The following is a 27,952-nucleotide window of genomic DNA, read 5'->3' as shown; positions in this document are numbered from 1 at the left end:
CAATATACCCTTATCTGCTTGGTAAAAACTAAACGGCATCACCTCTTTCGGCATGTTACAGCCCTCACAACTCAACATTGAATTTAACAATTTTAGATAACCAGCCTGCTGAAATCATCAACATTGGATTAACTTGGATTTTCTTTTCCCTCAGATGTTGCTTGATCCGTTGATTACTTGTAGCTTCCTTTATTTAAGATTTCCAACAACTGCATTTTGATTTGTATAATTACAGAAGAACATTTTATTAATCGGTATTGTATGATATTGTCACATTTAAAATCAAGTTTGTGCATTTCTATTTTCATTGACCCATCTGTGAATATACTGATTATTTAAATTGAACTGAAATGCCTGCTATGCACTGAACACCAATTATTTTCTCATGTTTAGTATTAATTTAATCAATTTTAGGAGAAATGAAAGGTGACTTTAAATGTGAAAATATGCCCGGAATGCTTTTGAGGCTCCAACTTAATTTTCAATAAGAATCTTTGAATGGGAAGTATGGATGACTTGAATCTCTCCAAACTCTCACTCCATTTCTCTGGGGAAAAAAAGTAAAATGAGTTTAGTGATGCAGCACGGAAACAGTGTGAAAGATTATAACACACAGGGCAAAGACCAGGCCATGTGATCCCTCTGCCTCTGCCTGCTCCTCCTATCACATGGTTCATCTTCTGAATCATTCCTTTTTTTTAAAATGATCCTTATGCTCAAGTGTTCAAAAATCTTTTAATTTGGTCATAGAGAATCTGGGATAGAGAAAAACAAATTCCGAAAGCTGAAAGAACCAATTTTCCCCCTCATTTGGCTCTGTAGGGTATATATGCACGGTAGGATGAGTGTAGAGGTGCACGGGATTGTGACATACATGGTGTTCAGCACCCGGGTTTGCACAGAATGATGCACTGTGCCAGGATTTCTGTGCACACAAAACTAGTTCACATGGAATGTTACGCACCACAATTACAAACAAAACGTAATTTTTCAGATTTTCATTAGCTTTAGATTTTCAATACAGTTAATGGCAAGACCCTCAACAGCACTGATGTACAGAGGGAGCTTGGGATCCAAGTCCACAGCTCCCAGGAAGTTGCAACACAAGTAGATAGAGTGGAATAGAAAACATCCTTGCCTTCATTGATTGGAATGTCAAGTTTAAGAGTTAGGAAATCATATTGCAGCTTTATAGCACTTTGGTGAGGTCCCTTTTGGAGTATTTCATGTATTTATGGTTGCCCCATAACAGGAAGGATGTGGATGCTTTGGAGAGGGTGTACACTCCATGGTACAAATGTTAAAGACTAGAGGGCATAGCTTTAAAATTAAAGGGGCAAAGTTTAAAGGGGATGTGCAGGGCATGTTTTTTTATACAGAGGGTGGTAAGGCCTGGAATTGAATGCCAGAGGTGCTGGGGTGATGGAGGCAGATATGATAGTGACGTTTGAGAGCCCTTTAGATGGGCATATGGATATGCAGGTAATGGAGAAGTATGGATCATGTACAGGAAGATGAGATTAATTTATCTTGGCATTATGTTCGGCACAGACAGTATGGGCCAAAGGGCCTGTTCCTGTGCTGAACATGATGCCAATATAAATTAATCTCTATGCAGAAATGGGAAGAGAAATGGCAGATGGAGTTTAATCCAAGCAAACGTGAAGTGTTGCACGTTGGGATCCAAGTCCATAGTTCCCTGAAAGTGGCGACACAAGTAGGCATACGGTATACTTGCCTTCATTTGTTAGCAGCTTGGAGTATAAGAGTCAGGAAGTTGTGATGCAGCTCCATAATATTTGGTTAAACAGCATTTGAATGATTTTGTGCAGTTCTGCTTGTCCCATTACAGGAAGGATGTGTTGGAAAGTGTGTAGAGGTGATTTTCCAGATTGCTACCTGGATCAGAGGGTATTGGCTAGAATTGTTTTCTCTGGAACACCGGAGGTTTAGGAGGATGTCTAAAATTATGAGAGGCATAGGTAGGGTAGACCGTCAGAACCTTTTCCCCTGAATGTAAATGTTACATAGAAACATAGAAAATAGGTGCAGGAGGATGCCATTCGGCCCTTCGAGCCAGCACCGCCATTCATTGTGATCATGGCTGATCGTCCCCAATCAATAACCCATGCCTGCCTTCTCCCCATATCCCTTGATTCCACTAGCCCCCAGAGCTCTATCTAACTCTCTCTTAAATCCATCCAGTAATTTGGCTTCCACTGCCCACTGTGGCAGAGAATTCCACAAATTCACAACTCTCTGGGTGAAAAAGTTTTTTCTCACCTCAGTTTTAAATGGTTTCCCCTTTAATCTAAGATTGTGGCCCCTGGTTCTGGACTTGCCCAACATTGGGAACATTTTTCCTGCATCTAGCTTGTCCAGTCCTTTTATAATTTTATATGTTTCTATAAGATCCCCTCTCATCCTTCTAAACTCCAGTGAATACAAGCCTTGTCTTTTCAATCTTTCCTCATATGTCAGTCCCGCCATCCCAGGGATCAATCTCGTGAGCCTACGCTGCACTGCCTCAATTACAAGGATGTCCTTCGTCAAATTAGGAGACCAAAACTGTACACAATACTCCAGATGTGGTCTTACCAGGGCCCTATACAACTGCAGAAGAACCTCTTTACTCCTATACTGAAATCCTCTTGTTATGGAGGTCAACATGCCATTAGCTTTCTTCACTGCCTGCTGTACCTGCACGCCCAACTTTCAGTGACTGGTGTACAAGGACACCCAGGGGGTCTCGCTGCACCTCCCCCTTACCTAACCTAACTCCATTGAGATAATGTTAAAGAGTAGAGGGGATTAGCTTTAATGTTAAAAGAGCAAAGTTTAAATGAGATTTTTAGTTTAGTTTTAATTTAGAGATAGCACGGAAACAGGCCCTTTGGCCCACCGAGTCCGCACCGACCATTGATCCCCACACATCAACACTATCCTACACGTACTAGGGACAATTTAACGTCTTTGGAATATGGGAGAAAACCAAAGATCTCGGAGAAAACACACGTGGTCACGGGGAGAATGTACAAACTCTGTACAGACAGCACCAGCAGCCGGGTTTGAACCGTGGTCTCCGGTGTTGCAAGGGCTGTAAGGCAGCAATTCTACCGCTGCATCGCCGTGCCACCCATGTGTGGGACATTTATTTTTAGACAGAGAATGGTGGGTGCCTGGAACACACTGCCAAGGCGTGAGGTGGAGGAAGATACAAGAGTGGCATTTAAGATGCTTTTAGATGGGCACATGGATGTGCAGAGAGATGATCGGGCCTGCTCCTGTGCTGTACTGTTTTAAAATCTTCCTCTTCTCAAATGCATTTTGTTCTCCTGGCTTTGGATGTGATATATTAATCCAGAATGAGTTAAGATTAAAATAACGTGCCCCAACAGCATTGACGGGTGTGTTGTTCCCTGTATGAGGGCCCACAATTAAAATTGTGTCAGTGAAGCTGATTGTTTTTAAACTTACTACAATCGTTGGGACTATCAGTCTTCCATTGCAGTCAAATGAATCAATTTGTTGCATATCCTCTTCAGACAAGATGAAATCAAACACCTGTTTTATAAGACACATGTGTTTATGTTCCTATTAAACAAATCTCTTGCTCTGCATTACTTCCATTCATGTAGCTTTCCCACTGTCAGATCCATAATAAAATATGCAGTTTTCTTCAGCGTTGTGGTACACTCTTTGTTGTGAAACTAAATCTCAGTTACCAATGTATCAATAAGCAATTTATTGATAATCAGTGTCTATTTTGAAAAATAAAATTACACCATCTAGAGATGTGGTAGATTCCAAGCTGAATTTTGGTGCACAGGAACACCATGACCCCCACCCCTCTCTCCACTAGCTAATCTTTACTCCAATCTGAAGAAGGGTCTGACCCAAGATGTTGTCTGTCCGTCATCAGATGAAGTGTGGGTTAATTTTGACCATGACGGCAAGCTTTATTGTTGCATTAAAATCCTGGCCCTGCTTACCTAAAACCCATACATTTTCACATCTCTTGCATTTATAAAGTACCTTGTTTAATTTTACTACATGCATTATGTTGTTTATCTATAAAGTTGTATTATTAAATTCAGAAATATAATTGGAGTTTGAAAAAATATATATAATAGTGACAAGGTGACAATTAGTATTTATGTGTTCCCTCAACTGGAACAACCGATTGTTACCTCAATATTTTCTTTAATCCTGGAAGGTGTGGTACTTTTGGGAATGCACACTATTTCTCTTTGTAACTGCCACCTAGGGATCAAAAAATGATTAGTCTTTTGAATAACACTAGTTATGGTTAGCCCCAGTTTACAATTACACGAGTTGAGTACAATCTCTCTGCATCTGAATGACTGTTTGAGAAGCCAACAGTATGGATTTGCTGGATGCTTCGGTATTGCAGGTAACTTCTTCACAACAACTGGAATTTTGCCACATCGAACAGAGGAAGAATACATTCTATTTTGCAAGTTTATCCTCATTTTGAGAATCCTATCTTGAGACAAGACATCTGAGCCAATAGCAGTGTCATTTCTAAAACCTCGTCAGCAATAAAATCTTCTTAAAATGCTGGAGTAACTCAGCAGGTCAGGCAGCATCTCAGGAGAGAAGGAATGGGTGACGTTTTGGGTCTGAAGAAGGGTCTCGACCCGAAACGTCACCCATTCCTTCTCTCCTGAGATGCTGCCTGACCTGCTGAGTTACTCCAGCATTTTGTGAAATAAATACCTTCGATTTGTACCAGCATCACCAGTTATTTTCTTACAAAATCTTTTTAAAAGTACATTACCCTGAAACAGGTTTGGGCTAAATTTGCTAATGTCAGCTTTAATTTAAAAATGGCAAAAACAAGATTTAAACTGCTTTTTCAATGGGACAGCCATCTCTGCAGACATCTTCTGACATGTGGGAACTTGGTTTCCGTCTTGTGAAATATTAGGGATATGAACAGATCTCAGGAATGGATCCCCAACGTAATCTGGGGAGGATCTAGATATCAGCATTAAGAGTCTGGTGTGGACTCCTTAAAAAGGGATTGATGTCAAGCTAGCAAATAAAAGTAGGGCTATTTCTGTACATGTAATTATTTTATATCTGGGCCCAACATGTGTGACATAATGATTCTGAATCTTTCAATTTTTTAAAAACTTTAAATTATAATTCTGTTTAGAAAATGTCAAATTTCAACTCATGGATATTGTACCAGATTCAAATAATTCTTGCTCTGAGGGACATATTTTCCTTTCTTCAACTTTGGGCGACATAGTGGCACAGTGGTAGAGTTGCTGCCTCACAGTGCCAGAGACCCTGGTTCGATCGTGACCGCGGGTGCTGTAAGATTTGAGAAGTTTTCCCTCATTTGGAAAGCAACACCAAACCAAAGAGCTGCAGTTTGGACATTTTAAACGGGAGACTGGGGCTGATAGCGGAGAAAGGCTGTGGTCAGATTACAAAAGGATGTCACAATCTGTGGGTCCTAAGATGGCCGCAGGACCTCGTGACCAGCCACAAAAAGTAAAAACCTTACAACCCAGTCTCTAGGTTTCTGCAAAGCCACGGCCAGAACAAAGGATGGGTATTGGCCATGCAGAAACCTACGAAACCAGGTCGGAGTCCAGACACTGGGGCGCTGACATCAGCATACTCACAATGCCCCAAGCCGACCTAAACAGTTCATCTCAGTGAGGGGGCACAATAGCCCATAGAAAACTACCTGGTAGGTGATGGGAAACCAGTTAACACCCATCACCTCACAACGAAATACCAATTAACACCGTCTGGCCATCCCCGGTATCCCCGAACATAAGCGCAGATCAGAAGAAAACCTCATACATATCTTTTTGAACAAAGAGATTCCAAGATCTGGCGGGAGATAGGACGGGTCAGAAACAGTATAACTGGCAAGTACTTTTGGGTGAATAAGTTAAGTCAACTCGAGAAGAAAACCTGCAGGGAACGCAAGCAGGCAAGTCAAGACGGACACAGTCAAGAAGCGCAGAGAAAACCGGGTTCGAAGTCAACAAGTCAAGAAGAAAGTCGGAAAGAAGAACGGATGCAAGAGAGAGGAACAGGCACGCAACTCGAGAAGAAATACTGCAAAACGAACAGCCAGTAACCCCAGTAATAGCCCCATGGTGAACATGCACTCCAAATCCTACATATCCTGGACATAGTTTAGTGTAGAGGGGAGGGTGGTTGTGAATAAACGGGTGTGTATTAAAATATGTGTTGGTCAAGGTTGCGATGCGTCGTACGTTCCCCATCTTACAGTCGTGTATGTGTCTTGCAGAACTGTGTTTAAGAATTCATAAGTAAAAGGGTATTCGTGTATATGTTTTGTGGAACTTTGTGTTTCAAGAATTCAGCGAAGAAGGTATTCGGATATATGTCTCATGGAACTGTGTGTTTTTAAGTTTTCAGCGAAAAGGGTATTCGGGTATATGTCTTGTGAACTATGCGTTTTGTGATTAATAAATCAAAGGTATTCATGTATTCGGTATGTGTATTATAGATATGTCTTATAGAACTGTATAAATATATTCATGGACAATAGTCCCAAGTGCTGAATAAAAGCCTTTTCATTTAAACCCTGGTTTTGAAATCTGGTCTGGTTGAATTTTTTCTGCACTATAAGAGCTCCTGCATCTAAGCCCAGTGTCTAGAACCGTAAGGGGTGAGTGGGTCGAACCACTCACGGGGAACCAGTGTGCACGGCCTGGTCAAGGGATCAGAGCAAGGCACGGGGACCTTAGGTCGGGCGAAAGCTCGGCGCAGAAACCCCTTACAGTGCTGACTTTACAGAGTTTTCTCTGGCTGTTCTGGTTTCCTCCCAGACTCCAAAGAGTGAAGGTTTGTAGATTAATTGGCTTCTGTAAAAAATTGTAAATTGTCCCTAGTTTGTAGGGCATGTTCTCTAAAGTTTAAACTGAACGAATGGTGGAAACACAACTATTTTAGTTAACTTTTGTTGCTCTTTAAAAGAGTCCCAATCCTCTCTTCCCGCTCTTCTTTGCTATGTTATACTTCCTCTCCTTAATTTTTATGCTGTCCCTGACTTCCCTTGTCAGCCACAGGTGTCTCTTACTCCCCTTAGAGTCTTTCCACCTCTTTGGAATAAATTGATCCTGCATCCTCTGCATTATTCCCAGGAATATCTGCCATTGCTGTTCTACCGTCTTCCCTGCTAGGGCCTCCTTCCAGTCAATTTTGGCCAGCTCCTGCCTCATGCCTCTGTAATCCCCTTTGCTATACTGTAATACTGACACTTCTGATTTTCCCTTCTGCCTTTCCATTTGCAGAGTAAAACTTATCATGTTGTGATCACTGCCTCCTAATGGCTCTTTTACCTCTAGTCCCCTTATCAGATCAGGATCATTACACAACACTAAATCCAGAATTGCCTTCTCCCTGGTAGGCTCCAGTACAAGCTGTTCTAAGAATCCATCTCGAAGGCACTCTACAAACTCTCTTTCCTGGGGTCCATTTCCAACCTGATTTTCCCAGTCTACCTGCATGTTGAAATCTCCCATAACCACCGTAGCATTACATTTGTGACACGCCAATTTTATCTCCTGATTCAACTTGCACCCTATGTCGAGGCTACTGTTTGGGGGCGTGTAGATAACTCCCATTAGGGTCTTTTTACCCTTACAATTCCTCATTTCTATCCATACTGATTCAACATCTCCTGATTCTATGTCACCCCTTGCAAGGGAATGAATATCATTCCTTACCAGCAGAGCAACCCCACCCCCTCTGCCCACCTGTCTGTCTTTTCTATACGTTGTGTACCCCTGAATATTCAGTTCCCAGCCCTGGTCCTCTTGTAGCCATGTCTCAGTGATCCCTACAACATCATACTTGCCCATGACTAACTGAGCCTCAAGCTCATCCACTTTATTTTTTATACTACGCGCATTTAAGTACAACACTTTAACTTCTGTATTTACCTCCCCTCTCACATCGGTCACAAATGGCCCTGCCCTTAATCTCTTTTCCCCTCTAGAACTTCTGTTCCCATTCTTCCGAGAGTCTTCTGCAATATCTCCTGTATTCCTTTTGGAGAGTTCCCAATTGATTCCTTTACATTTAATTCCAAATCGCAACACATGGACAATATTTTCAATCTGCTTTTAACAGATTACAATTCAATATGATACCAGATTAATTTTACTTTGGTGTAAAATTACTAGAAAAGAAAATTTAGGAAGTGAAAACACATTTCAGTACAGGTCTATTAGTTTGGAGACAGTGTGGTAACAGGCTCTTCAGCCCAACGAGTCCACATCGACCATCGATCCCTGAACACTAGCACAATCCCACATACATAGGGACAATTTACAATTTTTACTGAGGTCATTAAACCTATAGACCTGTGCATCTTTGGAGTGTGGGTGGAAACCGGGCACCCGTGGAAAATCCATGCGGTCACATAGCGAACGTACAAACTCCGTAAAGACAACACCTATAGTCAGGACCGAACTTCGATCTCTGGCATTGTGAAGCGGCAACTCTACTGCTGCGCCACCGTGCTGCCCTTAATTTTGCCAATCCTCATTTTTAGAGTTTTCCTTGTTCCTGGACAGTAAAGTGATCTTTAAATATTACCATACAGGTCCTCCCTGGGTTTAGTTTAGTTTAGAGATGCAGTGTGGAAACGCCGAGTCCATGTCAACCACGATCACCCACACACTAGTTCTAGCCTGCACACTAGGGATAATTTACTGAAGCCACTTAATGTACAAACCTGCATGTGTTTGGGATGTGGGAGGAAACCGGAGCCTAACCGTTCTCACAGAGAGAACGCACAAACTGTACAGACAGCAGCCATAGTCGGGATTGAACCCGGGTCTCTGGCACTGTAAGGGAGCAACTCTACCATTGCGCTGCTCAGGTTATAAAGGTCTGACTTACAGACATCCCATGCATCGGGACCAGCATTTGGGAGACCAGCAAAATCAATGGGGATGGATTTACCGGCTCCTCTGAGGCAGCAGGCATCTTCTGCTTGGTGAGAAAGAGGCAGTTCAATATGCCTTCTTACCTCTCCTCTGCCTTCCTCATTTCGCACACCCCAAGCTGCACCTAGGTCTGGGCCAAGGTGAGCAGAGACAGGAGTGCTGAGCAGGCTCAATCACTCCCTGGATCGGTGAGGTTGTCTGGTAACTACTCTCCCCACGCCTGCTCGCTCTCCTCTCAAAGCTGTTTCTGTGACGCACTCCAAACCTGTCCTATTCATGTACCTGTCAAACTGTTTTTGTTCAATTTCAACATGAATGTTTGAGTTACGAACAGTTCTCAGAAACCCTGTCATAATATGGGGATTGCCTGTACACCCATGTATTGACTTAATCATCTGGCAGTTTTGTTATGGAATAACAAAATCAGTTATTATAGTATCCCTGAATTGTACTGAAGTATTAAAGGAATGCATTTTAGAGCCATAGTGATACAGTGTGGAAACAGGCCTTTCAGCCCAACTTGCCCACACCGGCCAACGTGTCCCAGCTACACTAATCCCACCTGCCTGCGCTTGGTCCATATCCCTCCAAACCTGTCCTATTCATGTACCTGTCAAACTGTTTCTTAAACGTTGGGATATTCCCAGCATCAACTACCTCCTCTGGCAGCTTGTTTCATACACCCGCCACCCTTTGTGTGCAAAAATTACCCCTCAGTTTCTCATTAAATCATTTCCCCTTCACATCCCAATACATCACTCTTCTCTGTATTAAATTCCATCAACCATTCCTCAGCCCATCTGGCCAATCGATCCAGATCCTGCTGCAATCGTTCACAACCGTCTTCACTATCTGCAAAACCACCCACTTTTGTATCATCAGCAAACTTGCTAATCTTGCCCTGTATCTTCTCATCCAAATCATTGATGTAGATGACAAACAGCATCGAACCCTGTGGCACACCACTAGTCACAGGCCTCCAGTCCTAGAAGCAACCTTCCACCATCACCCTCTGCTTTCTTCCAAGGAGCCAATTTGCTATCCATTCCGCTATCTCTCCTTGGATCCCATGCAATCTAACCTTCCAGAGCGGCCTACAATGCAGAACCTTGTCGAATGCCTTACTGAAATCCATGTACACAACATCTGCAGCTCTGCCCTCATCGACTTTTTTAGTAACGTTTTCAGAAAAATCAATCAGATTTGTGAGAAGTGGCCTCCCATGTACAAAACCATGCTGACTATCCCTAATCAGCCCTTGCCCGTCCAAATGCCTGCATAACCTATCCCTCAAAATACTGTCTAGTAATTTTCCAACTACAGATGTTAAGCTCACCGGCCTATAGTTCCCAGCATTTTCCCTGCAGCCCTTCTTGAAAAGTGGCACAACATTTGCCACCCTCCAGTCTCCTCTCCTGTATTTAAGGACGACTCACCAGGGCTCCCGCAATTTCCTCTGGTTTCCCACAATGTCCTCGGATATATCTGATCAGGCCCTGGAGATTTGTCTACCTTCATACATGATAATACCTTCAGTACTTCATCGACGGTAACACTGACTGCACACATGACACTTCCGTTGACTGCCCCAAGTTCCTTCTTTGGTAAATACAGAGGAGAAATACTCATTGAGGACCTTGCCCATCTCCTGTGGCGCCAGAGGTGACCGCTTTGATTCCTGAGAGGTCTCATTCTCACTCTGGTTACCCTTTTCCCCCTTATGTGTTTATAAAATCTTTTGGGATTGTCCTTAATGCTACCCGCCAGAGCTATCTCATGGCCCCTTATTGCGCTTCAGACCTCCTTTTTCAGTTTACTCCTTAATTCCCAAAACTCCTCCAGGGATGCACTTGATCCTAGCTGCCTATACCTGTCCCATGCATCCTTCTTGTTTTTGACCAATGCCTCAATTTCCCTCGTCAGCCAAGCTTCCTTATGTTTGCCTGCTTTGCCGTTCACTCTGATGGGGAAGTACATATCCTGAGCTTTTGTCAGCAAAATGTAATTGTTTTCCATGCTACTTCACCGTATGATAACTTGAGCTGGAGATTTTCCATATTTTTTTGCTATTTCCCGTATTCTTGGATCTTCCAACAGTTTGGGGTCATCAGGTCTCGCCCAGGGTCGGTCAGATGATCCCAGAGGACTGTACGCTGTAATCACAATCCTACGTTTCATGCAGTGGTCCACAAGCTTACTTTGGTTCAGGTAAGGATGGCATTCTATCTGCAGAGGAAAACCGACAAATGTTTAGTTCATAATGAGAGGAGCCGAGCACTACATTTTCATTCAAGGCCATCCTGATTTATCCTGAAACTGCAAGCTCATGAAATTTACAGACAAATCAAAATTTCAATCTGATCTTGAACTTTACTTAACAAGTGAAAAGTCCAGTGAATGAGCTACTGACACAGCTTAGATATCACAAACCCATGAATATTGGGCATTCATTTGCACCTGAGGTTTCTCATATGCTGGGTACTCCATCTTGGTCATTGTTGGGAGGCACTGGAGTTCACACACAATTATTCTTCACAATGAAAAGGAAAAGGCAATTAGATAGAATTAAACTCTACTTAACTCTATTCAATCACTGGCACTGGATGCTTGATAAAAAACATTAACACAAAATTAGATGTTTCTCCACTGCATCTTATCTTTTTCTTAGTTTAGATTAGTTTTGAGATAGAGCATGGAAACAGGCCCTTTGGCCCACTAAATCCGCACCGATCAGCGATCCCCGCACATTAACACTATCCAACACATACTAGAGACAGTTTACATTTCTACCAAGCCAATTAATCTACAAACCTGTACGTCTTTGGGGTGTGGGAGGAAACCGAAGATCTCGGAGAAAACCCACACGGTCACGGGGAGAACGTACAAACTCCGCACAGACAGCGCCCGTATCATATCATATCATATCATATACATACAGCCGGAAACAGGCCTTTTCGGCCCTCCAAGTCCATGCCGCCCAGTGATCCCCGTACATTAACACTTATCCTACACCCACTAGGGACAATTTTTACATTTACCCAGCCAATTAACCTACAAACCTGTACGTCTTTGGAGTGTGGGAGGAAACCGAAGATCTCGGAGAAAACCCACGCAGGTCACGGGGAGAACGTACAAACTCCTTACAGTGCAGCACCCGTAGTCAGGATCGAACCTGAGTCTCCGGCGCTGCATTCGCTGTAAAGCAGCAACTCTACCGCTGCGCCACCGTGCCGCCCTAATCCGTAGTCAGGATTGAACTCGAGTCTCTGGCGCTGTAATCGCTGTAAGGTAGCAACTCTATCACTGCGCTACTGTGCAGCCTCTTATTAATAATAATATTCAGTATAACGCTGGTAAAATATATTTCCTGTTTTTCTCTCAAGTGAATGAAGAAAAGAAAATGTACCTAGATATTCAAATAACAGACAATTGTGCTGAAGTGTTGATATTTTAATATGGTATTTTGGTCCTTGCCTTTCTTATGAACACAATGCCTCTCTGCTTTAAGGAAGTTTATAATTCTGACCATGGCTGGAAGGTATTTTGGTTGTGCATTAATGTTGTTACCTTTATGTTCAGCAGGGAATTGGTTTAATTATTCACAATATAAGGACCAAACTGTCACAGTTTACAAATATTATGAGAGAGGGCTGTACAGGTCTCCTAGCTGCACTAAAGAACCAGGGAACCAGAGTTGACAACACTTGATAAAGCTGTGGAGATCATGACGTTGAATTGCCCTATACCATTCAATCCATTCCCTGCAACAATATCCCTGTGTACATATTCTGTTGTGCTGCTGCAAGTACGAATCTCATTGTTCTGTCTGGGACATATGAGAATGAACCACTCTTGACTCTTAACTCTATTGTCTGCTCACTATGATTCCTGTGTGCAGTCAGCACCAGTCCCACTGTTCATTGGCTCAGTTGGCAAGGGCCCCAGTGATGTTAATAATGAGCCTGCACCTCAGTTTAGTTTATTGTCACATGTACCGAGGTACAGCGAAAAGCTTTTGATGCATGCTATCCACATTCTTCAAATGTGTCTGCAGTTATCATTTAGAATTGTGCTTTGTAACAAAGTCTGATTGTGGGACAGATCATGATTAACGTTTCTCCAGTTCTGATGACACAAAGGGAAAAGTATGTCTAGCACTTGTAAAGACAGGGGTGAGTGGAAGGTCGGCAGTGGCTGGATGCCGGATAATGGAAGGTCACTTTGAAAAGGTAGCTCAAAATATCTGCACGCAAAGCCATTAGAAGGTCAGAGACTTGGCACGGGCTGTCAATATCAGAGAATGGACCTTCAAATAGTGCAGCCAACCAGGTGCCCCAAATCTGAATTCACCACCTCATCTATCTGGGCTCGTACCAAAAACGTGCATGTCTCGCATTGTACATTGCAGACTGCATTTCAGTTTATACAGGTACCTGTTCAACCATAAAAGCTACATCACCCAAAAAGACTGTGAAACGCATTCAGAAGAAGGCAGCCCACAAATAGATGTGGCATGACTAATCAGATTGGAAATGATGGCATTGCATGTTCTAGTTATGGGAAGAACCATTGCTCAATCACTGGCCTCTCGCAGGCAGGGCCACTGCATATGATGGGGCCCTTCCTGTCACCTTTCCTCCTTATCCCATGATATCTTCTGAGTTACGGGCAGCAGATGCCATAAGCACACATTTCCTTTCACTCGCCCTTTGCAACATTCTTACACTTTACCATTTTGCAATGAAGTAGGTAGCTTTGCTCAGGATTTAGTTTGAGTGTGCAGAGCATGATCTTGTAGCTGGTGGATAAAGCTCTGGAGTGTCGGGAGATGAATCATAATGTGGCACGGTACCATTTATAAAGTTATTGGGGATTTTGTATGTTGTGTTGCCTTTTAGCTTTACTCGAGGGTTGCGAGAATAGGGATTGTGGTAATTTTGATGAATGGAAATAGGGATTGGGGCTAATGATACTGCACTTGAAGAGTTCATTATGGCCAGAAAAAAAGTGGCCTGGGTTGCTGCCTTCTTTTTTCCTTACGTTTCCTCTTCAATGTTGTCCTCACTCATTTTCTCATAGCTCGACCTAGTGTATATTGTCTCTGCTCAACTTCCCTGATGTGCACAGTTTAAAGAGCAAGACAGGCCACCACACCCATGCAACTGGTTTGTGGCGTACATTAGCAGCCACCACATTTCCAGCATATTTTTACAAACACATCATAAAAATATAACAGCAGAATAAATAAAAACAAAAAAGCCTGTAAATATGATCACCTGATGCATGCTTTGTAAAGAAAGAAGTTTGGCTCCTCTGTGGAATTCTAAAGCAACAGTGCTGACCTGACGTCGGTGGTCGATGTTGACAGATGACTTGATCCAGCTACTCCACATAATTCTTACCTTTGTTAAATGCATCCATTATCTATAAATAAGGGCTTGGTGTTTTCCCTGTGTTGGATTTCTGGAGCCACTCTCAAAAGAGGTTGGCTATTCAAGGCAAAAATTAGATGAGATGTCGACATCCAGAAGGTAGTGAATATTTGCAGTTTACAAGAGGCTAAATGACCTCTATTTCTTATGACTGCTATTTCTTACACATCCAGTTTGCTTTGCTAAGTATATACATCCTTTGCAATAGATGGCAAAGATGAACTCAAGACTATTTTGGTAAGCAGGCTTCTGACATATGCAAAATGGCATATGGCATAGTGCAATGGATTTACCCATTCCTTGTTATTGTGTGACCCTTTTATTCACATAGTGCTGTATGGCAATTAAGGAAAGTTAGTTTCACAACAATAAAGATTTCTAAAAGAGAAGAAAACTCGTCAAATATTATGATGTTGACACTAACCTGATTAACAACTGGCCTGTAGGTTACTGTTGATAATAGATCATCTATTTGCCTTGCATTGAAGTTGGATAAGCCAAGTGCCTTGACCCAACCCTTTTCCACTAATTTTTCCATGGCCTTCCAAGTATCCTTGTAATCTGTATCAGCATAACGTACTGATCCATCTTCATTCATTGGCATCATAATGTTGCCCCGTCTGCAGGGAACAGAGTCAGATCATTATCTGCTGGAAGGAAGATGCTTCCTCCACACAGACACTCAAGAGCATGAGTCTCAATTCTTACTTGCATTTCAGTTTACCTTCTGAATTAATTGGATCAGAGCAGGAAGGAAAAGTCCCAAGACACAAGGAATTGCAGATGCTGGAATCATAAGCAAAACACAAAGTGCTGGAGGAATTTAGCTGGTCAGGTAGCATCTGTGGAGGGAATGGACAGGCGACGTTTCGGGTCGGATCCCTTTTTCAAAAGAGTCAGTTGTCCAGCTCCTGCTTATGCTGTTATAGCCCTGGAGGGATTGGGAGATGGTTCAGGGATGCAGGAGATACCGAAGGCAAAGAGAACCAAGGGGTGGCTGGGTGGGGAAGCAAAGAAAAGTGTCAAGGAGCCAGGGCATCTGCACCTGAGATTACTTGCGCACGCAATTAGAGCATTTAGAATATTGTATTAAGGTCTGGGCACCATTTTTATAGGAAAGATGTTGTCAAGCTGGAAAGGGTACAGAGAAGATTTACGAGGATGTTGCCAGGACTAGAGGGTGTGAGCTATAGGGAGAGGTTGAGTAGGCTGGGACTCTATTCCCTGAAGCGCAGGAGGATGAGGGATGATCTTATAGAGGTGTATAAAATCATGAGAGGAATAGATCGGGTAGATGCACAGAGTTTCTTGCCCAGAGTAGGGGAATCAAGAACCAGAGGACATAGGTTTAAGGTGAAGGGGAAAAGATGTAATAGGAATCTGAGGGGTAACCTTTTCACACAAAGGGTGGTGGGTGTATGGAACAAGCTGCCAGAGGAGGTAGTTGAAGCTGGGACTATCCCAACGTTTAAGAAGCAGTTAGGCAGGTACATGGATAGGACAGGGTTTGGAGGGATATGGACCAAATGCAGGCAGGTGGGATTAGTGTAGCAAAAGATGGATTAGGACATTGTTCTTTGTACTATGTGGGAGCCGGCATGAAATATTGTTATGTGAATAAGACATTGGCAAATTTCACTTCTCATTGCGGGTGTTGTGTCTCAACAGTGACAGCCCAGAATATTGTTCCATTATCATATCTTAGGAAGCAAGCCAGTTTAGTTTTGATGTAGATTATCTGAATGACACAAGAAACAAGGGCTTGATACGCCTTTTGAAAGGAAAACTGGAAGTGGAATACAGTCTTTGTTCTGTGAGCTTTATCATTTCAAATGAGCTGGTTTGTTGTCTCCGTGTCTCCTCCTGTGGGCTCAGTGAATGTTTTACAATCTTCTAGCTCACCCTAATATGGGCCAACACAGTATGGTCATCAGGGCCTGTTCAACTGCAGAGCCAGTATAATTTATGCTCTACCTGAAAGTGTTTATATCTGAAAAATTGAATTTAACTTTATGGAAAGCTTCTAGGGTTTTTAGCTGTTTTCCAAATGGAAGAGAAATGATAAAGCAGGTATTAAATGTTTGCCATCATACTTCCAGAAGCGGTTTTGATATCCATCTCAGTTATTTTGAAATATTGATGTCAAGATTTAAAAAAAATCCTTTGTAGAATGTTGATGGGACTGGCCAGTCTTTATTGACTTTCGTTCTTGCTATTTCAGAGAACAGTTAATGTTGACTTGTTGGGACACCTTTAGAGAAAGAAATACAGCATGGAAACAGGCTGTTTAGTTCACCGAATCTGCTCCAACCAGCGATCAATAGACAATAGACAATAGGTGCAGGAGTAGGCCATTCAGCCCTTCGAGCCAGCACCGCCATTCAATGCGATCATGGCTGATCGCTCTCAATCAGCACCCCGTTCCTGCCTTCTCCCCATACCCCCTCACTCCGCTATCCTTAAGAGCTCTATCCAGCTCTCTCTTGAAAGCATCCACCCCATACACTAACAGTCTCCGACACACTGGGGACAATTTACAATTTATAGAAGGCAATTAACCTACCAAACCTGCATGTCTTTGGAGTGTGGGAGTAAACCGGACCACCTACAGAAAACCCATGCGGTCAGAGGGAGAACTCCATACACACAGCACCCATAGTCAGGATCAAACCTGGTCTCTGGTGCCAACAGGCAGCAAGTCTACTGTGCTGCCCATTATTTTGCCAATCCTCATTTTTAGAGTTTTCCCTGTCCCTGGACAGTAAAGAAAATGTCCCTACACAGATCAGACAAAGTGAAGATGACAAATTTTATTCCAGGAATAATATTAGATTTTGTTCCATGGTCACTATTATTGATTCCAGCTACTAAATTTTAAATTGCCCAGTTGTCATTGTGATAGTCAGATCAATAATCCATTTCTCTGTGGTTAAATTTGTAGACTAGAATCCAATATTCCTGCAACCAATGTACATTCAAACTGGAGATACTTAGCATGTGGTTTGATTTAATTCAGTTATTAGCTGAGGGTAAAAAAAAGTCTGAATTATTTTTAAGATTTGGAAATACAACTTTAATCTTGGAAATAAATGTAGATAACCATACAGCTACTCACTCAAATGCCATTGGCCAGTGCATCAAATACAAATCTAAGTAGTCCACCTGCAAGTCTGCCAATGTTTTACGGCATGCTGGTTCTACATCATCTGGGTGATGCTTGGTGTTCCAAAGTTTGGATGTAATGAAAATATCTTCCCGCTTGATAGACTATAAGAAGGACGACAAGATTAAAAAAAACATTGACCAAGCTGAAAAAGTTTCTTTGCTTTCCAACTACAACTATAATGTTTGTTTGTGTAGGAAGGAACTGCAGATGCTGGTTTACACTGAGGATAAACCCAAAATGCTGGAGTTACAGCGGGTCAGGCAGCATTTCTGGAGAAAAGGAACATTTCGGGTTGAGACCCTTTTTCAGGCTGAGTCAGAGAGGGAAACTAAAGATATGAAGAGGTATAAAGAAAAAATGAGTGAAATGTATGCAAAATGACAAATTAAAGCCAGCAACGATGATTAAGGAGAGGTGGAGCCCATAATGGCCCTTTGTTGGCTGTGGAGAAGGTGCTAACGAGTGAAACTAATGAGTGAACCAGTGAAACTAAGCAGGGATGACTGCAAGAGGGTTGCTTGCATTCCCTCTCTCGCCATCCCTCCCCTGTCCCAGTCGTCCTGCTGGTTCCATGTCATTACTCCAGCATTTTGTGTCTCTCTATAATGTTTCTTTGCTCTCCAACCCAACGAGAAATGGACCCATCGGGTCCACTTGGTCTAGTATATTACTAAAACTCTCATCTTGTTTGTTCCATTTGTTTGTTCCTCCCGTATGTTTGTTCCCCGTTGATCCCACAGCCAAAACGGTACAACAATCTTAGGCCCACCTTACTCACCATTGTCCTGGGGTCTGTATTATCCAAGTTTCATTCAAATTGGTCTTATATTTTTTAAGTTATTGACATTTTAAAGTTTAAATATTAACTTTTCAACTTACCCTGGTCGTCTTCAGCGTTCAACATCACAATGGGACCTGCCCGAGTGGCGGGAGTGGCGGCCGATGGGGGAGGGGGGTGCTACTGAGCCGACGAGCTGCAGGAGAGGCTGCCGCTAACTTTAATAAGTGCGCTCCCCCCCCCCCCCCCCGCCGGGAGGACCGGCACCTGTCCCGGCGTGCCCCGCGCCTGACCTTCCTCCCGTGGTGCAGCGCAGCGGCAGAGGGTCCAACAAGATGGCCGTCACCACCGTTCGCCGCCGAGCTGCAGGAGAGGCTTCGTGTTCATGGCTTGCTCTGGCTGCAGCGCTGGCCACACAGGGCCGAGGTGAGTGGCTCCCTCTCCCCTTCCCTGTCCCCCCTTGCCTGCCCACCGCCCTGGGGGGCACTCCCCGCCCAGCAACGGGTCCACGGATCGTCAGTTTGGGGAGGGTTGCCGCGGCCGCTGGAGAGATTTGGACCCAATGGGTCTACGCCCTTCTCATATACATTTCCTTCACATTACCTCTCAGTGATATTTCATCGCCCCTCTTTGCTCTCCTTTAATGTTCTCCCCCTTTTTCATTGCTCTCATCATACCATGTGCTTTCTTTATCAAAGCTTCCATATCTCATGGTGTCCAGTATTCTCTGGATTTCCCTTCATCGTTACAGGAACACTTTGGTCCTAAACTTACCATTTCACTTTGAATTGAAATCAGGCTCAGACTGAAGAAGAGTCTTGACCCGAAAGGTCACCCATCCCCTCTCTCCAGAGATGCTGCCTGGCCCGCTGAGTTACTCCAGCATTTTGTATCTATCTTTGGTATAAACCAGCATCTGCAGTTCCTTCCTACACATTTAATTTTTAAAGTTTTGTGTACTCAAAGGACATCAAAGTATGAGCCAAAAAAGAAAGGAATAATTTCAATAAAACCATATAGAATTGCTCTGTAATTCATGAAGGATAAATGAGTCCCACTGAGAATATGAACATGTTCAACGACAAGGTCACTCCAGTGAGCATTCAGCACTTTTAAATTACATCACAATATTGAATTCCACAAGAGTTGACACTGTCCGACATCACTACATACCAAGATCAAAATAATCATTGATACATTGCCCCTCAATCAAGCTGTCCAAGAGTATACTGTTTCATTATTTATCAAACATATTGGAGTAGCATTTATTCACAATTTCACTGTGAATTATATGGTAATGAAGTAAAATATTTAAGCCTTGTAAGCTTTGCTGAATGCTTAAAGATGAATAAAGAATTGTACTTAAAAATAGAAGTGTAAACAAGCTTGAAGTTGGAAAAAATCAACAGTAACTATTTTCAGCAGCCAACTAAAAGCTAAAACAGAATCTTTAATCTTGATGTCCAATTCTCTTCAATGTCCAACAATCACTAAGAAACCCAGTCTTACACCAATATTCATTTGGAGATTAAGGATAATAATTTAAATAATATTTATACACAGTGGCTATTAATTACAATTTATGTTGAATGTGATAAACTAATATGAGTAAAGGTTAAATATTTGGCTTCCCTTAAACAATTTCCTGTTCTGGCTGCCTGAAAATAGATATAAGCTATGAGCCAAATCTAAGCTGTGATATTTTATCACAGATATCATTGTAACCAAGGACAATTCTGTCCTCAGCTGAACCTCCTCTGGAGCAGAGGAATTGAAGTGAAAATCTTGGCTGAATTATCCATTCCTAAATCCACCATGTCTAAATTTTAAATACTGTTGTCACTAAATCAACAAAGGTTCTTTATCCAGCCAGATTCAGGCATGTTTGGTGATTTGATCAGACATACAAACCCACCGCAGATTCCAGGTGAATAAATTTCATGGTCAAAGTCCACATTCAGACTTTAAAATACTTCATTCTTAACTAATGACATTTGGTCTAAATTACTCACACTTTGATATTGCTTCCATTAAAACTACAAACACTGCAACATCCTTACTTTATTGGTTTGTATTTTTTCATAGAGTGCTTCTCCAATTTCATGCTCATTGCTGTAGCCAGAAGCACAGTCTATGTGCCGGTATCCTATTTCAAGAGCATAGCCAACTGCTGTTTTCACCTACAGAGAGCAAAGAAACACTGTTGAAGAACACTGTTTGATTCAGACTGTATGGACAGAGTATTTTCTCATATTATAGCATCGAAGGAAGCCATTTTGTGTCACTGAGTATGCTAGATCTCAGAGCAATCCCATTCCCCAATTTATTTCATTGTAAATTATTCCATCTCACATGCTTATCAACTTCCTCTGATTCTCCCTGTGATTAGTGGTATGCCTCGGGGTTCGATGTGGGGCTCATTGCTATTTGTCATCTATAGCTATGATTTAGATAAGAATGTACATGGCATGACTAGCAAGTTTGCAGATGACACTAAAGTGGGTGGTATTGTAGATAGTGAAGTTGGTTGTCAAAGATTACAGCAGGATCTTGACCAGTTGGGCAGGTGGGCTGAGGAATGGTTAATGGAATTTAATGGAGAGAAATGTGAGGTAGTGGATTTTGGGAAGTCTAACATGGGCAGGATTTACACAGTGAATGGTAGGGGTCTGGGGAGTGTTGTGGAGCAGATGGATCTAGGAATACAGGTGCATAGTTGCTTGAAAGTGGCATCACATGGTGGTGGTCAAGAATGGTCAAGAAGGCTTTCGGCACATTGGCTTTCATCAGTCAGAATATTGAGTATAGACGTTGGGAGATCATGTTACAGTTATATAAAACGGTGATGCCACATTTAGAGTTTTGTGTTCAGTTTTGGTCACCATGTTATAGGATAAATGTTGTCAAACTAGAAATGGTTCAGAGAAGATTAACTCTAATGTTGCCAGGACTCGAGGGATTGTAGGGAGCTATAAGGAGAGGTTGAGCAGATTGAGAGGTAGGGCTTTATTCCTTGGAGTGCAGAAGGATGAGGAGTGATCTTATAGAGGTGTACAAAATCATGAGAAGAATAGATCAGATAAATGCACAGTCTTTTGCCCAATGTAGGGGAATCGAGAAGCAGAGGACAAAAGTTTAAGGTGAGGGGGGAAAGAGTTAATGAGAACCTGAGGGGTCATTTTTTTACACAAAGGCTGGTGGGTGTAATGGAACAAGCTGCCGGAAGAGGAAGTTGAGACAGGTACTATCCCACCATTTAAGAAACATTTAGATAGGTACATGGATAGGATAGGTTTAGAGGGATATGGACCAAAAGCAGGCAGGTGGGACTAGTGTAGACGGGCATGTTGGTCAGCGTGGGCAAGCTGGGCCGAAGGGCCTGCTTCCACACTCTATGACTCTTTGGCTTCTATCACCCCCTCGCCGCTTCTCCGTTAGGATAGTTTGTCTGTTTGTTTTTATGTTATGATTGTTTTTGTAAAGCGCTTTGAGCTTCTGGTAAGGCGCTATATAAAATAAATGCTTATTATTATTATTATTATAATCAAATAAATACCAACCAACATGTCTCTGAGATGTGGGACAAAAATGAAGTTCATGTAGGAAACCAGGTGGCCACACAAGAAGAATGTGCAAAATCTATGTAGACCAGCACTGCTGGTTAGGATCAGACTGGTTGCTGGAGATGTGAGCTAGCAGCATTACTTCCTGTGCCACCATGCACAGTTTTAAAGACAGGTCTGAAATCAGTAAAACATTCAAAATACAAAGTATCCAGATATCTTGAGAGATGTATTTTGAATCCAAATCAGATTGATTGGACACAAAATGCTGGAGTAACTCAAATAGACATTTTGTGCCTATCTTCAGTTTAAACCAGCATCTGCAGATCCTTCCTACTCAGATTGATTGGAAGACGTTCTTCTCATTAAACCCCTTATGGTTTCCAACTTAAATCAGTTTGGACAATCTCATCTGTAATAATTGGCGGTCAAAAGACAACAAAGTGCAGAGATTAGAATTAATCCTTCAGGAGAGCTGATGTAAACTGAGGGAAATTACTGCAAACTTTATTCAGAATCTACTTTGGGGGCTCAATGCTATATCACACGTAACTACTGCACAGGCATCTTTTGACTTAACAAATATCAATGAATGTGAACAACTCATCAATAAATACAATCATTCAAAGCATTAAAAGAACAAACAGTTGACCATTCAGAGTACCACAATATTAGGAGTCTTACCTGGCCGGGTGAACTCTTCCACGTTCCCAAGCCAACTAATGGCATCTTCTTCTCTGTTGCCAGTGTTACATAGGTGAGACTCATATTTAATTCACCTTGTACAATGATGAATTAATAGAATTACATATATATATATATATATATAATTTATGCATATATATAGAGAGAGAATTAAATACATACACATTAACAATACAATTACAACCCATGTAGAGTCACACAAATACAAAATACTTGTAACTCATTTTCAAAAAAGAAACTTTCTTTTAAGAATTTTTAAGTGTTTAACCCACTCATTATTTATTAGGATTTTAAATCGGTTTTTATATGATACTGGCATTTGTTGTGTTGGTTCGTATGTCTGTGCAATTGTCTCTGCACTGTCGCACTGTTATCAGTTGTAGCATTTCTAATTTTGTTGTACCTTGTGTACAATGACAATAAAGGCATATTATTATTATTATTATTATTATTATTATTATTAATTACTGAATGACTTGAAACAATTGACAAACTGTTATTTCAAACTGACTGAAAATGAAATCTGAATTAATTTTATCAATAGCAATCTGCACTCTTCCACAAAAGGCAAATATTTGCCCTTTGACACTTTCTTTCTAACGGCAGCAATATTAAAATATATCTTTTCATTGAAATTGTCACAAATCACAATCCTATTGATCTCCAACATTAAGTCTGACGCTGCATATTTCCAGCATGTTCTTTTTTACTTCATATTTCAAATTTCTACAGCTTTTCTCTTTAGCAAATGCTATTATAGTAAATTAAAATCCTTTTTCAGATGTTCTCCATAATGAAGGGTAAATTCAATGCCTTACGTTCTCAGCAAACAGGCTGCTTAGGTTGGAGACAGAGCTGCAGCCTATAGTTCTGCTTCTTTGTCGAGGGCACTAGTCACGGAGGCCGGCGGTTGTTGAGGAGGCCGGCGGTTGTTGATGGGGGCGGCGGTTGTTGAGGGGGCTAGCAGTTGTTGAGGTGGGCGGCAGTTAATGAGGAGGCTGGTGATTGTTTTGGGGGGGGCGGTTGTTGGGGGGCCGGTGGTTGTCGAAGGGGGGGCCGGCAGTTGTTGAGGGGGGGCTGGTGGTTGTTGAGTGGACTGGTGGTTGTTGAATGGACTGGTGGTTGTCGGGGGGGGGGGGCGACGGTTGTTGGGGGGGATGGTGGTTGTTGAGGGGGCTGGCGGTTGTTGAGGGGGGGCCGGCGGTTGTTGAGGGGGGGCCGGCGGTTGTTGAGGGGGGGCCGGCGGTTGTTGAGGGGGGGCTGGTGGTTGTCGGGGGCGACGGTTGTTGGGGGGGATGGTGGTTGTTGAGGGGGGGCTGGCGGTTGTTGAGGGGGGGCTGGTGGTTGTTGAGGGGGCTGCGGCGGTTGTTGAGGGGGCTGGCGGTTGTTGAGGGGGCTAGCAGTTGTCGAGGGGGGTGCGGCGGTTGTTGAGGGGGGCGGCAGTTATTGAGGAGGCTGGCGGTTGTTGAGGGGGGCGGTGGTTGTTGGGGGGGCGGTTGTTGGGGGGGCCGGTGGTTGTCGAGGGGGGGGCCGGCGGTTGTTGAGAGGGGGCTGGTGGTTGTCGGGGGCGACGGTTGTTGGGGGGGGGCTGGTGGTTGTCGGGGGCGACGGTTGTTGGGGGGGATGGTGGTTGTTGAGGGGGCTGGCGGTTGTTGAGGGGGCTGGTGGTTTTCGAGGGGGTGGGGGCAACAGTTGTTGAGGGGGGGCCGGCGGTTGTTGAGGGGTGCTGACGGTTGTTGAGGGGGCCAGCTGTTATTGATGGGGCTGGCGGCTGATGGCGTTGGTGGTTGAGGACAGCCCATGTGGGAGCCGGAGAACTCGCCGCGAAGAACAAAGGAGGACCTGGCTTGGTGGGATCGCCCTCGGGGGGGGGGGGGGGGGGAGAACAGGGAGGTCCCTGCTTGGGGGTGGGGGGGCGTCGTGTGGGCGGGGGAGGGAGAACAATGGAGCACCTGGCGCGGGATACTTTGTAACTTTGATACTTTGTCGGCACCCTTAATGTTGTGACTCTTTGCACACTTTGGGTATACAAAACAAAGAATTTCACTGCGACTTGTCACATGTGATAATAAAGCATTCATTCATTCATTCTTGACTGCCTTCTCGAGGGTGCATTGATTACTTGACTGCTTTGAGTCCAATGTTTGGGTCTTATAGTCAGAGAGCTATAGTGATAGAGCACGGAAACCCAACTCGTCTATGCTGACCAAATTGTCAAATCTAAGGTAGTTCCATATGCCCATGTTTGGCCCACATCCCATTAAATCTTTTTATTCACAAAATGCTGGAGTAACTCAGCAGGTCAGGCAGCATCTCGGGAAAGAAGGAATGGGTGACGTTTCGGGTCGAGACCCTTCTTCAGAGATGCTGTCTGACCCGCTGAGTTACTCCAGCATTTTGTGAATAAATCGATTTGTACCAGCATCTGCAGTTATTTTCTTATATCCCTTTAAACCTTTCCCGTTCATGCACCTATCCAAGGATCTTTTAAATGCTGTGATAATACCTGCCTCAACTACTTCCTCTGGCAGCTCATTCCATAAACCCTTCACTCACTGAGTGAAAAAGTTGCCTCTCAGGTTCATATTAAATCTTGCCCCTTTCACCTTCAGGTATGTATCTGTGCTCCAAGGAACAAAGTCCAAGCCTGTCCAACCTCTCACTATAGATTAGGCCCTTGTCCTGGTAACAGCCTTGTAAAACTCCCCTGCACTTTCCAGCTTAAAGACATTCTTCCTTTTAACAAAGTGACCAAAACTGAACACAATACTCCACGAGTGGTCTCACCAATTGTAACATAACGTCTTTTACAACTATAAAACAATGTCGCAACTTCTGTATCATATCATATCATATCATATCATATATATACAGCCGGAAACAGGCCTTTGCGGCCCTCCAAGTCCGCGCCGCCCAGCGATCCCCGCACATTAACACTATCCTACACCCACTAGGGACAATTTTTTTTATTTTTTTTATTTTATTTTTTTTACATTTTACCCAGTCAATTAACCTACATACCTGTACGTCTTTGGAGACGTATGCTGATGACTGATGAAGATCAATGTAGCAAAAGCCTTTTTCACTACCATATCCACCTGTGATGCCACTTCAGGGAATTATGTACATGCTCTTCTATATCTCTGTTCCACAATAGGGCCATAGGGACTTCTCTAAGGTTAACATCCTTGCATTGAATACTTGGTCAATTTGATTGGTGCAGGCCACATTATTTGTATGCCAATATCATTCTCCTGAACAGTATAATTGATGTGGTCTCATCAATCCCCCACATAAATGAAGCATAAACAACACTTTAGCTTTCCTACTTACTTGCTGTTCCTATACACTAACCTTTTGCAAACTATGCACTTAGAAACATAGAAAATAAGAGGCAGGAGGAGGCCATTCGGTCCTTCGAGCCAGCACCACCATTCATCGTGATCATGGCTGATCATCCACAATCAGTAACCCGTGCCTGCCTTCTCCCCATATCCCTTGATTCCACTAGAGCTCTATCTAACTCTCTCTTAAATCCATCCAGCGATTTGACCTCCACTGCCCTCCACAAATTCACAACTCTTTGGGTGAAAAGGTTTCTTCTCACCTCAGTTTTATTCTAAGACTGTGGCCCCCGGGTCTGGACTCGCCCAACATTGGGAACATTTTTCCTGCATCTATAATTTTATGTTTCTATAAGATCCCTTCTCATCCTTCTAAACTCCAGTGAATACAAGCCTAGTCTTTTCAATCTTTCCTCATATGTCAGTCCCGCCATCCCAGGGATCAATCTCGTAAACCTACGCTGCATGCCTCAATTACAAGGATGTCCTTCCTCAAATTAGACCAAAACTGTACACAATACTCCAGATGTGGTCTTACCAGGGCCCTATACAAATGCAGAAGAACCTCTTTACTCCTATACTGAAATCCTCTTGTTATGAAGGCTTTCTTCACTGCCTGCTGTACCTGCACGCCAACTTTCAGTGACTGGTGTACAAGGACATCCAGGTCTCGCTGCACCTCCCCCTTACCTAACCTAACACCATTGAGATAATATTCTGCCTCCTTGTTTATGCCGCCAAAGTGGATAACCTCACATTTATCTATATTATTATACTGCATCTGCCATGCATCTGCCCACTCACTCAACCTGTCTAGGTCACCCTGCAACCTCCTAACATCCTCTTCACAGTTTACACTGCCACCCAGCTTTGTATCATCCACAAACTTGCTAGTGTTGCTTCTAATTCCCTCTTCCAATACTTAGATACTCAGGTCCTTCCGAAACCTTTCAATATTCAGATAATATACTTGTTTATTATTTTGCTGCCAAAAAATTAAATTTGCATTATTCTGCCCACTCACAGCCTATCTGTACCTCTTTGCAGCCTCTATGTCCCCTTTACTTTCCCATCCATCTCAGTATCATCAACAAATTTTGCAACCACATATTCAGTGTTTAAATACAAGTTATTTCTATAAATTATAACATGTTGAGGCCCCCACATCATTTCATATCATACACCAATCATTTACATCTTGTCAACCAAAAGTGACTGTCTGTTTTCTGTTAATCATGTTAACTGGTATCCATGAGCTAGTTAATTCAAGGGACTGCTGTGTTAATTGATGTCTATGCAGTACTATTTATAAATATAATAAAAGGCCATCATCTACCTGACGTTTATATTGAGCATCGATTCTTGACAAGCCTGGGTAGGGGCGTGGATGGGAGCAATGAAAAATTAAACAGACACAGAAAAATGGGGTAAACAAAATGCTTTATAAAATTGCCCATTCTTGAACAAATGCAATGGAGAGTTTGGGAGGTCAAGGCAGAATTAGGATAGCAGATTCCTTCCCCCAAAGTTGCACTATAACATGACATTAGCAGACCTCCCAACATTTGATTTTATAAATTCATAATTTTGATGCCCAAAATTCAGAATTTTACATCAAAATTCATATGGCACTAATGCAACTTTTCAGCAAAAAAAACGTATGCACGCCAAATGCGCAAACGCGTTGCGCTACATTCACTCCCCTCCACCTCCCCCTCTCCCTACCCCAACTCCCCTCCCCACTCTCACTCCCCCTCCCTTCCTCTGCCCCCCCCCCCCAATTCACCCACCCCATCCCCACTCAACATCAATGGGCCTCACGCTACGCAGCGAGGCCAGGCCAGCGGCGAGGCCAGGCCAAGCCAGCAACGAGGCCAGGCCAGCGGTGAGGCGAGACCAGCGGCGAGGAAAGACGGAAATGAAATCGGAATGGTGGAAATGAAATAAGAAAGCGGAAACTTTCTGCCAAATTCGGAAGCGTTGGGAGGTCTG

The 27,952-nt window shown here is 43.0% G+C and overlaps 1 protein-coding gene across 1 annotated transcript; it reads right to left on the bottom strand.

The window, feature by feature from the left end:
* Positions 1 to 2: 2 nt before the first annotated feature.
* Positions 3 to 27,578, bottom strand: akr1a1a (aldo-keto reductase family 1, member A1a (aldehyde reductase)). Its single transcript, XM_078409965.1, has 9 exons — positions 27,297 to 27,578; positions 22,596 to 22,690; positions 20,409 to 20,528; positions 17,520 to 17,671; positions 14,829 to 15,024; positions 10,999 to 11,198; positions 4,191 to 4,263; positions 3,478 to 3,564; positions 3 to 547 (listed from the first exon to the last, which is right to left on the bottom strand). Exons 2-9 carry the CDS (start codon positions 22,677 to 22,679, stop codon positions 482 to 484), a joined length of 978 nt encoding a protein of 325 aa, XP_078266091.1. The 5' UTR covers positions 22,680 to 22,690; positions 27,297 to 27,578; the 3' UTR covers positions 3 to 481.
* Between the last annotated feature and the right edge of the window lie 374 nt (positions 27,579 to 27,952).

Source organism: Rhinoraja longicauda, chromosome 1 (assembly GCF_053455715.1).
Source record: "Rhinoraja longicauda isolate Sanriku21f chromosome 1, sRhiLon1.1, whole genome shotgun sequence".
Classification (NCBI taxonomy): Eukaryota; Metazoa; Chordata; class Chondrichthyes; order Rajiformes; family Arhynchobatidae; genus Rhinoraja; species Rhinoraja longicauda.
The sequence above is the reverse complement of the archived record's forward strand: the minus strand, read 5'-3'. Positions and strand labels throughout refer to the sequence as shown.

Bases quoted from the DNA above. Each gene is read 5' to 3' on its own strand.
- akr1a1a (XM_078409965.1), bottom strand. From the start codon at position 22,679: ATGAGTCTCACCTATGTAACACTGGCAACAGAGAAGAAGATGCCATTA. The intron at 15,025-17,519 runs GTGAGTAGCTGT...TGTTCCCTGCAG, and splicing joins CACTGGCCAATGGCATTTGA to ACGGGGCAACATTATGATGC. The intron at 3,565-4,190 runs GTAACAATCGGT...CTTATAAAACAG, and splicing joins GGATTAAAGAAAATATTGAG to GTGTTTGATTTCATCTTGTC.